Source organism: Osmia bicornis, chromosome 6, assembly GCF_907164935.1.
Source record: "Osmia bicornis bicornis chromosome 6, iOsmBic2.1, whole genome shotgun sequence".
Classification (NCBI taxonomy): domain Eukaryota; kingdom Metazoa; phylum Arthropoda; class Insecta; order Hymenoptera; family Megachilidae; genus Osmia; species Osmia bicornis.
Window position 1 is genome coordinate 4,490,778 of NC_060221.1, and position 14,418 is coordinate 4,505,195.

The following is a 14,418-nucleotide window of genomic DNA, read 5'->3' on the forward strand; positions in this document are numbered from 1 at the left end:
GAATCCGACCAGCTGGCGAGGAGACGTCGGTGAACGGGCAGGAAAACTTCATCCCTGTGTGTTTTCGGCGATAACGCGCGATATCTCGGTTAATCTCGGTTAAAGGTTGGGACTCGCAGCGAGCCAGCCCCCCATTCGCATTGGCGTGGCATGCTGGCCGTGTAATAAACGCTGCTGTCCACGATGAGGGCGAGATTGTTTTTTTTTTTTTTTCGGTTCCCCGTCGAAGGATTTGCGTGGGCAAACACTGTGGGTAATCGGTCGCGAGGAGGGTGCGCTAGGCGCGTCGCTTCGCATCGTGGAGGCAGCGTTACGCGTCTTACGACCGTGTCTCACCTGACCGTACCTTATCGCTGGAATCCCGTGTGTGTGCTCTGTGTAAGTATGACGACACCCTCTGCTCTCGAAACGAGCGCTCTCGCTGTTTTCCATGATAACGCGTCGCGATCCACATAGAACAGCTACGAGAGAGCGGCGTTAAGTAAACGAATCCCTTTTCGTTTGGTCGTCACGAAAAATATCACCGCAGCGGGGCAATAAACGGTCCCGACGCCTCTTCTTATATCATTCTCGTCCTTTCCTCCTCTCCGTTGGCTCGCGCGTTTGCTTTCCCTCCGGCAGCGCGAAGAGGAGAAGGGTTGCTCGGTGAACGGCGCCGATTGGACGCGCGCAGGAGGGCTCGCCGATACCAAAATGGTGGCGAGCGAAAAAACCCGGCGAGGGAAATAAGCGATCGATCGCTCGGGCGACGAAGGTTTTTGCCTTCGCTCGCCTAATCGTGCTCGGTCAATATTTAACTCGCGCGGTTTTTCCATTCTCTCTCACTCTCGCTCTCTTCTCTCTGTTCCTCTCTCAGTTCCAGACCCCGTTCCCTCTGCCCCGATGGCCGTGCTCCAGGATCGAAGCTTCGGTGCGACGCTACCAGGCGGCAGCCGACCCGAATCGTCGACGCACCACACCTTGGCAGCGCACCTGTGTCAAGCCGCGCAGCACCGCGCCACGCTCTCGCCACCTTTGCTCCGCAATCGTAAACGCGTTGGCCTCGTCAACGCGAGTCGAGCGTCGACCGTCGACGCGACACTAATCACAGCCCACGCTCATCGATACCGCCGTCGTCGTCGTCGTCTTCGCCGATCGCTATCCAAACAACATCCAAAGAGACACGAACTCCTCTTGGCGAACTCGTCACGGTAAGTGTCCATCTCTTCGTTTCTTTCTTCGTATGTAGATTTCCCTTTTCGATCCCTTAAAGAAAATCTTGCGATCTTTATTCTCCCGCTTCTTACCGATCATCGATGATAAATAAGAAAGAGAAACTCGCGTGAAAAATCGGTTTCCTCCGCGGAGGAACCTTTTGGTCGCCGGCGGAAAGGGCGGCCGACCGAGGGGCGGAATCGAGCGACGTCGCGCGAACTCCACGGATACCGAGGATTCCACGGGCGAATCGTTTCGGGGAAGAAGGGAAAGCGGACGAGGAGGAAAGTGTAAGGTATAAAATTGGAAGAAAGACAGTGAAATGTGGCGTGTCGCGTCGGGGTCCGGGTTTGACGAGGGGGAAGGGAAAGGGGACGGTGAGACGAAGCAGAGCGTTTCGTGGCAAGAGGTGCGCGGAGCGTTGCTCGTCAAGGCAAAGGCATGCCACGGCGAAGCGAAGCCGAGGCAAGGAAAGGCGCGAAGGAATAGAAGAGTTATTTGGAAAGAGCCGCTCCGGTCCCGGTATACCGTGCACGAATAAACGAACGATCGAAACGAAACACTTGTGTTTCACCGCGAACAACACACTTGTGATTCCGTGGAAAGGCCCGCGCGACGTTTCTCCGTCCCGTTCAACAAAATCCTCAGTGGAGCTTGCATCACCAACGATATTACACCTACGTTCCGTATAACCGCGGGCGGATGTTGCGATCGGCGAAAGAGGAAAGAACGACTCCGGAGCGTGTACACCTGGCTACACCGTCTCGAGACGACGTCTGCCACGAAACTATACGATATCGAGACGAGATAGCCCAGAGCGCAGATATTTTATTAATCGTTAAGCACATAGCCGCCGTAAGATAATGGAATAATATCGGGCAACGACGATAATGCTGTTTGTCGCGCGAGCGTTAATTATTCCAGCCATCCGGCAGACTCCGGGGGTCGGTCGACTCGCGCGTGTCCGCTTCCTTCGTTCGTTTTTCCGTTCGCCGTGGAAAGCTCGACGGAGGAAGGCGGGAAATATAAGGAATCGAATTTCGTTCGTTCGAAAGTGGAATCGCGATCGATGCCGCCGCGCCGCATCGGTTCGCTCGTTATTTTCCTAATTACCACCGAAAGCGAGAGGCGTGCAACGCACGACGAACGGTGTTTGTTCGCGTTAAAGCCGATGACGGCGGCGACGAGGAGGGACGACGATTCGGTCGTTGTAAATTATTACGGTAATTGCGTTGTAAAAGGCGAGCAACGGAGAGAGAGCGAGAGAGAGCGAGAGAGTCGTTCGTGGTGGATCACGTTATCAAGGGAGCGAGCACGCTCGCGCTTGTGGATCAGATCGGATCGTAAAGAGCTTTAGTCGTCGCGGTTTCGTTGGCTCTTACTCTCGAGGGTCCAACAGGCAAGGTCGCGCGAACGTTTATTTCCAAAAGCCACGATTAAACCCGTTGTATCTAATAGAATTTCCTCGCACGAGTGTGCGAAAACGGCGCGGAACGTTCGCATTCGCGTCTTTCGCGAGATGGAAAATTACGGTAGCCTCGATTCGAGGAAGAACGAATGGAGTTGCGTAACGAGACGAGCGCGGATACGCGTCATCCCCTTGCGCGGACTCTCGAACCGCCGGGCTTTCGTGTCCGCCCTTTGGACGAGGAGCACGCGCGTACGCCTTCCGACCCCGCCCGTCCCCACCCCGCGGACGTGCGCGTGTTCGACCTGCCATCGCGTCGTGTCGAAATAAAAAAAATTTCGTCTCACCCAACGTACACGTACAAACACTGGTACGCGTCACCTGGGATTTTCATTTACGCCGATAAGAATTTCCTACTCGACTGATAAAGAAAATGGCCTCGTTCGGCTCGCGATTCCGCCATGACGCAACCCCGTTCGCGGAACCAGCCCCTCTATACTCACCGTTTACAAATCCTTCGAAATATCCATTGGAAACTGACTCTCGTTCGCACGAATAACGAAACAAGAAAATGATCGTTTGAAAATCTTCATCTATGATCACTCGCGATCGACGATAAACCGTATCACTGTCGCGGATTGAATAAACGGGTAAATTCTCTACGAAACCATAGAGAAAGTAAGTTAGAGAAACGCGAAGAATACCGGGGATGATCGAAGGAAACGTAAGAGTACGGCCGCGAATGGTCGGATCGGCGCGGAGCTAGAGAGGCAGCCCTACGCGTTCCTGGCGGACCCGACGACTGAAATTATCATTTTAGCTGATATACTAGCTAATGTAAGGATGCAGTTTTATCTCTTATTATCATGGGAAACGAGATAAATCGCGATAGTGGCGTTTATTTTGACAACGGCGTGCCTCTCGCCACGGCTCGATCGACCTCCCCATCGGTGGTCGCAAAATCGTTTCACCGATTCGCGCCATTATTTTCCTTTCTCTTTCTCTATTTCTTTTTGCGAATAGCTGATCGTTATTCAATCTCTTATAAGAACCTCTTCTAAGAAATTTTCTATCAACCTTTCGGTACCAAGCCAGTTTCCTATAAATTCTCGACCCCGAAACAAAAGACATTCCGTTTCTCCGTGAGTTTCCAATCTCGCTTTCCGTCGCCTAAGGTGTATTAAAAGCGATCAGTCTTCTTGAACATAGTGGACAACGTGACTCCATTCGTTCGTTATCACACGTTATCAATGATTCGTGTTTCCTTCGATCCACGATAAACAACGAATTTTTTTGATTTCATTCGAGATAGCCTGTACGGCGGTCGAATCGACTCGTTGAATTCACCGCGTGTCGCGAAGAAGTAACCTGTTAATTACTCGTTCGACGATGAACGGATAGAACGGATGATATTGTCGAGAAGTCGCGAAGAAAAAGTAAAAAGAATAAAAAACACGATAGGCGATTACGAGACGGCTCTTGATCGCCGCTCGATCTCGCGAGCTTCTTATCTCTACATTGAGGGAGGGGGAGGAAAGGAGACGCGATAGATCGAAACGACTATGAAACGCTTTCGATGTTTATCGGGATATATATGTTCGTTTAATCCCCGATCGGATCGCGCGAAACGTTGAACGGTGTCACGTAGGCCCGTTGTATGCGTTTCGGTGAGCAACGTTCCTAAATCGGTTGCTCGAGTTTCTACCTTGGACGGTTCGTTTGCGAAGGTGAATCAGACCGGCAGCGATGACGCAAATGTAGCACGGGATCGTTATCTGAGTAGGAGAATGACTAGGAGAATTGGCGAGAAGTAAGGAAGAAGTAAACGAGCCGTGGATCCTTGGAGGGAGAACGTCGGCGGAACCGGTGCCACCCCATCGTCACGCGTTACCTCGCGAACAGAAGAATTTTTTTCTTTCATCGATAAGCAAACGGGTGCGAATGATTCACCGATGACACCCTATCCATAGGAAAGCGGCGTCAAAATGGCGTTGGCAACGATGGCCGACGGTAGAGGCGAGAAAGAGTAGCAGGACGAGGAGAAGGTGGACACCTCTTGTTGATCCCCTCGCGCTGCCTCCCTACCCTCGTGTGCCGTCGCGTTATCACCGCTCTAGCGAACGGCCGCTCGTTATCGGCGAACAAACAAACGGACCCCTCCGTTGCCTCTTCGCCACTCGATAGCCCGTAGAGATTCTCGATTCGTCTTCCTCCTCTGTTTCGCCAGTTTTCCCTCGAAAGAGAGGAAGGTCGAAACTGGAGCTGCGGTGGCGCCGCCGCATCGGTGTACACACGAGCTTCTTTCTCGTCTATCCAGTTGTCCGTTTACAGTTGCGAACGTAAGCGACATCGGGGGTGCGTCAGCTTTCCATCCAACAATCGGACCGCGCTCGAGGAAATAAACTCGTCGAAACGAGGTAGGAGCCGAGTATTTTATCGTTTCCGATCGCTTTTGATCGCGTCTTCGAGCGTTGGAATTCGTTCGAGGATAAATCGGAAGAGGAGCGAAGGTGTCGGGGCTAGGTACACGGCACGCGCTAGGTTGAAAGAAAAAGTGGTCGCGCGCGTTCGCTCCGGAAGTCGTAACTTGACATTGTCGAAGGGAAGTGTGACGCGAGCCAGGGTAAACAGCGGTTCGCTCCGTTCGTTTTTTCACCAGACGGACGAGGTGCGCCGCCGTCTATCCCCCTCCTCACCTTCCTCTTCCTGTCGGAGCTGGTCCTCTTCCGTTCTCCTTGCGCGTCTCCCTCCTTTACGCTCTTTCTCTCTATCTCCGGGTCGCGTGCCACCGCGAATTCCTACCCCACCGGAGGTCGTCGATTTCGAAGTTCGTCGGAACTCGTACTGTGACGCGATCCGTTGTTGCAGGACGCGATGAAGGAGACGTTGGTGAAGCAAGAGATCAAGCGGGAATGGGAGAACGATCGCGCCGAGGAGAGTTCACCTCGGATGATGGCGAACGAGGAACAACCGATGTCGGAGAGTCCGCGATCTGTGATCACTAGCAGGAGACACGTGCGAACCATCACCACGACCGGACACATCACCGAGACGGTTCCCGAGTCGGAACCGAATTCACCGGATGGGAATTTACAGCTTCAGTCGCAACGGGCGCGATCGCGCGGTTACCAAGAGGAGCTTCAACAGGATCCCGGTTGCAAGCAAACCGCGCAACATTACGTGCAGATCTCTCAGCAGGACGTGGACGCTCAGCAACAACAACAACGTTCCAACGAGCAACGCGTTGTTTATTTAACGAGCAACGGCCAGGAGGTGGTGCAAGTCGAGGTACCGGAAAACGTCGATCCAAACGCGTCAGGGAAAGAGGTAACCAGGTAAGTTCGATCCACGGTTTTTCACGGTCCAAGTCTTTCCCCGCGGTTTCCACAAAATTCCTGTGATTTTCGCGAAGGTACGAGACCCTCGGCTCGGACAGGACCTACAATTACTCGAACGACGAGCAACAGCAGTTGCGACGGGAGGAGCACGGGATCGTTGTTCAGTCGCAACAAGACAGGCGACCTCAGTCGGGCGGCCATCAGAGGTACAGTCCGCGGGAAGGTGGTCGAACGAACGGCGGAAACGATGGGAACGAAGGATCGGAAGCGGCAGGAACGTACCAGCAAAGTTCCCCGGTGCTGGTACCGAACAGCGAGGAATACGAGAGCGGTCCGATAGTGTCTCAGGCAGCTGCGGCCGCGGCGACTGTCAGTGTCCAGCTAGGTTCGCCCGCGACTCCTTACTCTCCGCCGATCGGCGCCGACGGCATGCGCGCCTCGGTCAATCAGCAGCAACAGTCCACGCAACAGCAGCAACAGCATCATCAATTGGTGACAGGGTACGCGGATACCGGTGCCAATGTGAAATACACCGGAACGAGTATAAAGTACGACTCGGCCGCTGCCGCAGCCGCGGCGGCAGTCGCGGCCGCCGTCGCTGGTGATAACATCAAAGTGTCCAGCACCTATACTACTCTCGAAACGGTGCCGATACCACCCTCGCCGACCGTCCAGTACCCTCAATACATGCCCGGTAGCGAAAGCTTCCAGCAAGGACCGACGTACACTTATTCAAAATCCGGCGACCAGGTGATCCTCGCGTACCCGTCGCCCGGTCAGCTGGGCTCCCGGGTGTCAGGGGTGAGTGTCTCTTGAATTACTTCATTAGAGCATCGTTGCAGCAAGAAAATACGTTTCTTTCACAGGTGGAGTCCATCGGGAACGCGTATATCAAGGGCGACCCGACTCTGGCCTCCTCCCTAGGGACCCCTCGCAGCGTTCCGTCTATGCACTACGAGCAACCCGCTTCCCCCGGATCTCAGGTAACGCTCTATGGTAGCGCGGGCGTTTCCTACGCCTACCCGAAGCCCACCGCCTCCGGGGATTACTGGTCCGCAGCCGGAACTCCATCGCCGCCGACGTTCGAGTGCGTCCAGGGCTACCAGGCGGTCACCACCATTGTCAGCGATGCTGCCAATGTACAGCTATACCCAGGTAGCTATAGTCTGTCTACCGGTGGTACATCCACACCCTGGACGGGATTACCTCTTGCCGGACCGGACGAGATCTGCGACGACACGATGATGACCAGCGAACCGAAAGAGTGCTTCATCTGCGCCAGCCTCACCACCATCTGGAGGAGGGACGACGCTGGTCATTACTTCTGTCACGGGTGTCTCTATAGTAAAATGAACGGAGTGTCCAGGCCGTCCATGAGATGCGGGAAACCGAAACAACCAGTCGCATCGGTAAATCTATCGATTCCATTGATTCTGTGTCTCCTCTTTTTTTTATTTACTCTCCCCTTACCTCGCTCTCCGTTCTATCAACCGTCACTCGTCGTCCGCGAAAAATGGGAAAAAGATCGCGTTATCTGTTACTCGAGCAAACAATCGCGCCGTGGGTCGTCGAGACTCTCGCGTCCGTGGTTGTTTACTCTAGTTTCTGCGTCTCGAACGTTCCCATCGCGCTTGCTTCGATCTCGCTCAGCTTGGAAACTTATTTGCGATGTTCTTCTATCGTTCTTCTATCTTCAGTCGGGCGTGCGAAGGACGGGGGTGCAGTGCGCGAACTGCAGGACCAGCAACACCACCCTTTGGCGGCGAAACAACAACGGCGAGCCGGTATGCAACGCGTGCGGTCTCTACTTCAAGCTTCACAACGTAAGTATCACAGAGAGGTTTGGAATTCGGTAACGCGCAACTACGCGAATCCCTCCTTCGGCAACGAATTGTTTTCTCGCGGCTCGCGTCTTCTCTCTCCAACCGATTCACAGTGTTTGCACAACTGTCGCGACCGTTCGCCGCGATTTCTCCCGCAAACAATTTATCCTCGCTCGCGTAACCGGCTGTGCCGGCTACCGATCCGTCCGACCATCCGCGCGATCGATCCCGCTCGTCTACACGTAGACCGGCTAGATAACCTTTGGCTCCAAACCGTCTAGGTAGAACGGCGCTAAACGATAACGTGGCGATAACGAGAGAATCACCGGGGCCGCCTTTTGCCCCCGGCAACGGGTTAAGAAAGAATCTAGGAAAGATCGGTGTCTAGGAATCGCGATCCAGTTTTCGTTTGCCGCATCGAGAACGGACTCTTACGCAACACCTCTTGGGTCTCGTTGTAATCTCGGCTAGATAATGTCTCGATAAATCTACGTTCTTCTCAACCTAATTTTTGCTCTTTCCGTTACCATTTCGCAGAATCTAAAATCGTTATTAATACCGATCCGATCCGATCTAAACGTCTTCTCGATCGCGAACGGCGATACCGTCGTCGCGACGGAAAGTTTATCGCCGTTACCACGAACCCGATCGATCTAGCTCGATCGTTATCGGCTACGTTTCCACTGATCTCGCGGTCCGATGTTTTCTACGAAACAGGTAAACAGGCCGTTGAGCATGAAGAAGGAGGGAATACAGACGAGAAAACGGAAGCCGAAGAATCACTCGGGAATGAGCGGAAACTTGGCCGGGCCGAGCGGCATGCACAAGACCGAGATCAAGTCTGGCCTACTCGGTGAGTCCTCGGTGAGCAAGTTTGTTATTCAGCTTTAACTTTCCGTCCATACTTCCGTGTTTTCTTTTTCTTTTTTTCGTTTCTCGATCGCAGGTGTGCCTACGGGTCGAACCGCCTTCGTCCGACCTTCGACGCGTCTCTCGTTCTCCGCAACCGCGACGCGACGCCGCGAATCTCGAGGCTTCGCTCGGGCGTCCTTGAACGGCTCGGAAATCGGAATTGTCCCGAAAACGGGAGCAAAGTTCGTCGCGGCGCTAACGTCGTGGCGAGGCAAACAAGAAGCCAGCCGACGATAGACGACGATCGAGATAGAGATAAAACGAACGCGTCGCAAGCGGTGGAGAAAGGGCGACGCGGCGGAAGGAAATTAGTAGACGAGTTTACCGATTTGTTGAACATGTTCCAGGGGAGCAGGTGCAGTTGAAAATGTACGGTAACGGTGGTAGTGGGAACGGGGGCGGGCTTGGGGTGGTGGTCGAGACCGGGGATCCTGGGAGCGAGTTCGGCGCCGAGGCTCGGACAGGAATGGAGAACGGAAGCGGTTGCGTGGGTGGGAGCGGAGAACCGGAGAATCGCTGTCCGCCCGTAGGTACACCGATCCCCACGCAATTGGGCCACGCGCACTCGCCCCTAGCTTTACCCACTGCCGCCGTCCTCAATCGACAGACCATTCTTACGTAAGTCTCGTCGCTGCCACGCGTCTCACCGTCTCGAACCACCTTCGATCAATTCTTTCACTATTTCCAGCGTACCACCTTTAGAGCCAACCGCTAGTCAATCCGGCGGCGATCTCATCTCGGTCATAACGTCCACCACGGCGGAGCACGCCAAGAGAACGTAAAAAGGGGAAGACGAAGGAAAGTACAACGGGACCCTGGACGAAGGAGCACTATTTACCGACCGGCGCTAGCGTCGCGTTCCGATTCCAAAATCGTCGCTCACGTCGGAATCCGTTGGACTCCTTCGAAGTTTTATCGACCAAAGACTCATTCTTCTTTGTTTTCGCCAGTACACAGACGGGGAATTTTCTGTTTCAAACGGTTCTCTTATCGAACGGAAACGAGAAACCGATTGATCCGCGTTTAAGTTTTAGTCGCAATTTCGAGTACCTTTCTCTTCTGTTTAGATCGCATGGTAAATGTCGCGCCAGGTACGTCAGAGTTCTATTTTACCGACGGTAGGTGTCTTCGCTATACCAGTTCGCCCTCTACAGGCGGATTAAAGAAGCGCTTTATTTTCTTCCTCTTTCCTCTCTCCTCTCTCTCACTCTCTCTCTCTCTGTCCACCTTCCTTCCTTTCTTTCCACTTTTCCTTAGAAGTGTAAGCGCGTTGAATCGTCGTCCTGGCGCGTACCAGAAACACGCGGCGGATAATCCAAGGCTGCCTTCCTTTGCGTATTAAACGAATATATGTATATAGAATGTAACTGAAACACGGTGCACCAGGAGCACGCGCGTACAGGTGTGTACGGAGGATGGTGCACCTTGGTATCGAGGTAAAAAAATGTACGCGCGTTTCAGGAAAGCAAACGCGCAAAGTATTTATTTCTAGCCCTATTAAAGAAACGCGCGCGTTCGTTAAGCGATGTTATCGTACGAAAGAAACATATTTTGTAGAGGCTTTTCTTTTTTCGGAGCTGAATAAAACGAATCGTCGAGCTGTTTCGAAGATGGTGCGTTTTCGAATCCATCCATCTCTGGACGTAAACAGATTTCGACTCGAACGTAGAGGGAGTTTTGGCGAATTCGAAGAAACGTATTCGCGAGGGAAAGAGAGGAAGAAGAGAAGAGCGAGGAGGAAAGGGAGCGAAGCAAAAGGAGCGCGATCGAGCGACTAGAAGGAAGGCAAAATGGGCGAACGGACGGCGGGCGAGGTAAAGGGGGACGGGTAGGGTGTGTGGGTCGGCGGAGGGGTGTAGGGGGTCGACGGGGGCCCACGAGTCCATCAGCCTAAAGAGTGGCTATCGTGCTTGCTAAGGGCTATTCCATGTTCAGCCGCTCTCGTCGAGCTCCTTTTTTTTTTTCTCTCCTCTTTCTTTCCCTCCTGAACTTTTTGTACGGCGCAAACGTGGCGCCGCCCTCGGGATCCCTTCTCGCACGGGGAGACATTGAAAGCTTCGTGCTCGATCCGCACCACCCGCTGCAATCTCGCCCTCTCTCATTTCGTTTCCTTTCTTTTCTTCTTCCATTTCTCGTATTACGATCTGCGTTCACCGTCGCCGTCGTCGGCGTAGTCGTTATCGATCCGTAGTCTTTTCAACGTCCATGATTTTCCTCGCGAATGCTTCGACTTTGTACACGAACGATGTTCGGATTCAGCGAATCCGACGGCAACCGATTCCCGATCGACGATTCCATTTGAAGGGACAACGGTTGTTTGTCTCGCGTTCCGATCGTTTGGAATTCGAGGGATGCCCCGACGCGTCCCTATCGCGGTGGCGCCAACCGGTGTACCTTATCGCGACCCGAGCACCGTTACTCTTCCACTTTCTTCCACGGGAAATTCTTTCCGTTTCCCTCGATTCCAAGAGACGCGGGAAGATCCGCGTTTCGCAGGAGGATATATCGGAGGATTATTCGGGGTCGAACGGCGAGGCGAGAAAAGGAGCGTTCTATATCGGAACGGCAAGTTTGGAGACCGTAGGAAGCGAGGAGACGCGAGTTCTCGCACCATCATAAATAAACTCGAAGCGCAACAAATTAGATCGCGCGATCCCGTGCGGAACATCGCTTAGCCTGCTCGTCGCGCTCGCGATATTTCACGGCCGAGGCACACGGACGTAAGTTAAGCCGTCCACACGGGCCTCGCCTTTCCTTTCCTTTCCTTGTTTCACCCTCCTCCTCCTCCGCCTCTTCCTTCGACCCGTATATTTTCTCGTTTCGCCCGACGTGATCCTTTGCTCGCCTTCTCGTTTCTCCTTCGAAAACTTTGTTTCCTGCCCGTGTATATTACACGCGTCGGCCGATTCCGTTCCGCTGGCAGCGACGCTTTGTCTCCGATCCGCGTTTCCGATCGGACGATCATTTCGCCTCGGTCTTACGGTAAGTTCTATGTCGAACGCGTGCGATCGGTTCGCTTAACTCCGTTCTCTTTCTCGCCGATGTTCTCCGTTCCGCGGAGAACCGGACGGTGCGTCGCGATCGTCTCGAATCGAATTTTCTTCTTTTTTCAACGAGTCGACTCGTTCGCCCACAGGGCTATTACAGGAACCTACGGCCGATCCTGAGCACCCACGAACGCGTACGTGTACGTGCGTACACGTGTACCTACACGCGTGGAAACAAGCGAGTACCGGGGGTACCGGCGTACCGGCGACCCGGTTTCCAGGAAGAGGACGAAAGGACGAGAGGGACGGCACGCGGTTCCGACCAGGAAGAAGGACGAAGAACGAAGAACGAGAAACGCGACGATTAGATTAGAGAAGGAACTCGAGCGTACGACGAGGAGGGATCTGCCGAGCGCGGCAAATTGAAATTCGCGTCGTTTCGACGTCGGAAAAAACCGACTTACCCTTTCTAGCGACTCGAAACCAGGTGTAATTCTTTGGATGCATTCGTTTCAAATCGGCCCGTGATTTAGCGCGCTCCTTCGACCGCGGTAGACCGTCGATATGTAAATGCGTTAATGCTTAATGCGTGTCGGTTGATTTATTGTCGCGCGATCACGGTTGCGCGAGTGAAAGGCGCCCGCGTGCAGCCTTCCTCGGCGTCGACGAGTTTTGCCGTCCCGCGAGCATCGAGAAAACTTTGCCTCCCGACGAGCCGTCGAGCGACTTTATCGCCGAGGAAAATAAACCTGCGACGGGACTCGAGTCCATCGAATAGATAGATGGAAATAGAATTCGTAGGAGGGCGGTTCACCCCGCCATGGGGGTTCGAATTCTCGTTGGTGCCAGCGCACCGGTGCACCTAAGGTGCTGCACCTTACGATTTTCCGATCGGCGCCACGCCTATCTGCGTCGTTACTTAACGACGAGCTGGCTTTTATCCTACCTTCTAGATAATCGTTTCTACGAGTCCTCAGGGATTTTACTTTTCCACCGAAATCGACCCGACCGACTCGGACGATCGGGCGACTAGGTAGCCGTCGCATTTCGCGCGTGATCGATGGACAAACGCGTTAGATGCTTCCGATCGATCGATTCAACAGGCGCCAAAAATCGATGAGAGATCAAAAGCCTCGCGGCGAATGAACGGCCGTGATCGGGACGAGGGAAGGCGCGCGTTTTTGTTGGCTTCTTCGCTTAATTGGCCTAGAACGATCCGCTGACCAGTGAGTGGCGACCCGTCCAGCTGAGGAAGCGCGGGGCAGACGGGGGGTTAAAAACCGGAAAACAAAAAGCCGCGACTAAACAAAACCGGAGGCGAGCGGAGCAACGCCGGTGAACGTTACCGTGCGACCAACACAAGCCTCGCTTTTTCCTGGAAGCAGTTGCTCGCTCGTTCGTCGAGATAATTTTCGTCCCGCCGCGGGACTCTTTCGTTCCATCGCCAATGGACTGGCTTTTTAGAGCCACCAACCTCTCTCGTTCCTCCTCCTCAGGTACCACTCTCATCCCCCACGATTCCACCGATTCCTCGTTCACGAAATTCCTTGTCCACCTCAAATCGCCATCTCTTAAACCTTGAGACATTGTTTCATCACGAAAATTTACCACCTTTCCGACAAATTTCCCTTTGGTAAAATTACCTTCTCCCATTAATCGCGCAGAGTAGGTAAACAACCCATTTTCTGAAAAATTGTACGATCGAGCGATGAAAAGTATGTTTAAATCGTGTAAGCTCGAGTTTATAACGTCAGGAGTGTAAAAGGTAATATTTCCTGGTATTTGTTATTCTCCCCTTTCCGGTTTCATTGGCTACCAGAATCATAGGAACATGGTTCCTTATCTTTATCCCATAACCGGGCATATATTGAACATTCATCGACAAGGATGTAAGGAACACAGTAATGTTTTATCTCGTCGAGTTCGTTGTTGGTATTATTCTCAAAACGATGGAGTTTTATTCAGAGGGGTGAATGCAGTCAATTTCTCTGAAATTCGCAGCATCGACATCCGCCGGGCTAATGGCTGCGCGCCTCGAGAAATCTTTCTTCTCCCTAACCCTTTGGATCCACCATAAAAATCATGTCTCAAAGGAAATCATTGAGAAAATATCCAGCACCACTTAGAAAGAAATTCACAAATCCCCTCCGTTTTTAGAAAACAAGGAACTTAAGGATAACTATGTAGGTTTTAGCGGAGAAACTCGATGGGATGTTCGCAAATGGCGTTTCGACTAATTCTCGAAATGGAAAAGCTCGGTTATCCGGAAAGGGGAGACGGACGTGAAAGAATGGGGGTGCGTGCAGAACGCGCGAGCAGGGTAACGAGCGAGAAAGAGAGAAAAAGGAAGGAAAGCCGTAGAGTCCGGGTTCCCCTTGAACGCGAACTTCCGGTGTTGCGATAAGTATCGGCTCGCAGGGGTTCCTACCTGGCACGCCACGTCCGACTTTCCGATAGGGGGTTCGTTGCGTTCCACTCGCTCGGAACGTTTTTCGCAGATGACGCGGGTCACGCGTCAAAACGAACGTTTGTCTTCTAAATACCACTGTCCGTTCCTCCTCTTCTAGATTAATCCAAGGGTGGTTTAAAACTTGACGAACTGAACGCGTGAAAATTAACCGAGGTAAAGATAAATAGAACGAAGAATTTCGAGAAGAAAAGCGAATTTTCGAGAGGGTGAAAGATAGACAGAGGGTGGTGGTTGAAAGAAGAGGGTCTCGCGAGTCGATGGAACGCGCGGATTTCCACAGATATCG

The 14,418-nt window shown here is 53.0% G+C and overlaps 1 protein-coding gene across 8 annotated transcripts; it reads left to right on the top strand.

The window, feature by feature from the left end:
* Positions 1 to 29: 29 nt before the first annotated feature.
* LOC114874478 (transcription factor GATA-6-like) lies at positions 30 to 10,284 on the top strand. Of its 8 annotated transcripts, none has more exons than XM_029183777.2 (8): positions 30 to 1,190; positions 5,471 to 5,937; positions 6,015 to 6,741; positions 6,807 to 7,349; positions 7,638 to 7,763; positions 8,481 to 8,616; positions 9,023 to 9,293; positions 9,364 to 10,284. In XM_029183777.2, exons 2-8 carry the CDS (start codon positions 5,477 to 5,479, stop codon positions 9,455 to 9,457), a joined length of 2,358 nt encoding a protein of 785 aa, XP_029039610.1. In that variant the 5' UTR covers positions 30 to 1,190; positions 5,471 to 5,476; the 3' UTR covers positions 9,458 to 10,284. The 8 variants fall into 8 exon arrangements, with proteins under 8 accessions (XP_029039610.1, XP_029039616.1, XP_029039618.1 ...); XM_029183780.2 differs by lacking the exon at positions 30 to 1,190 and adding an exon at positions 1,198 to 2,417; XM_029183782.2 differs by lacking the exon at positions 30 to 1,190 and adding an exon at positions 4,456 to 4,537.
* Positions 10,285 to 14,418: the final 4,134 nt, after the last annotated feature.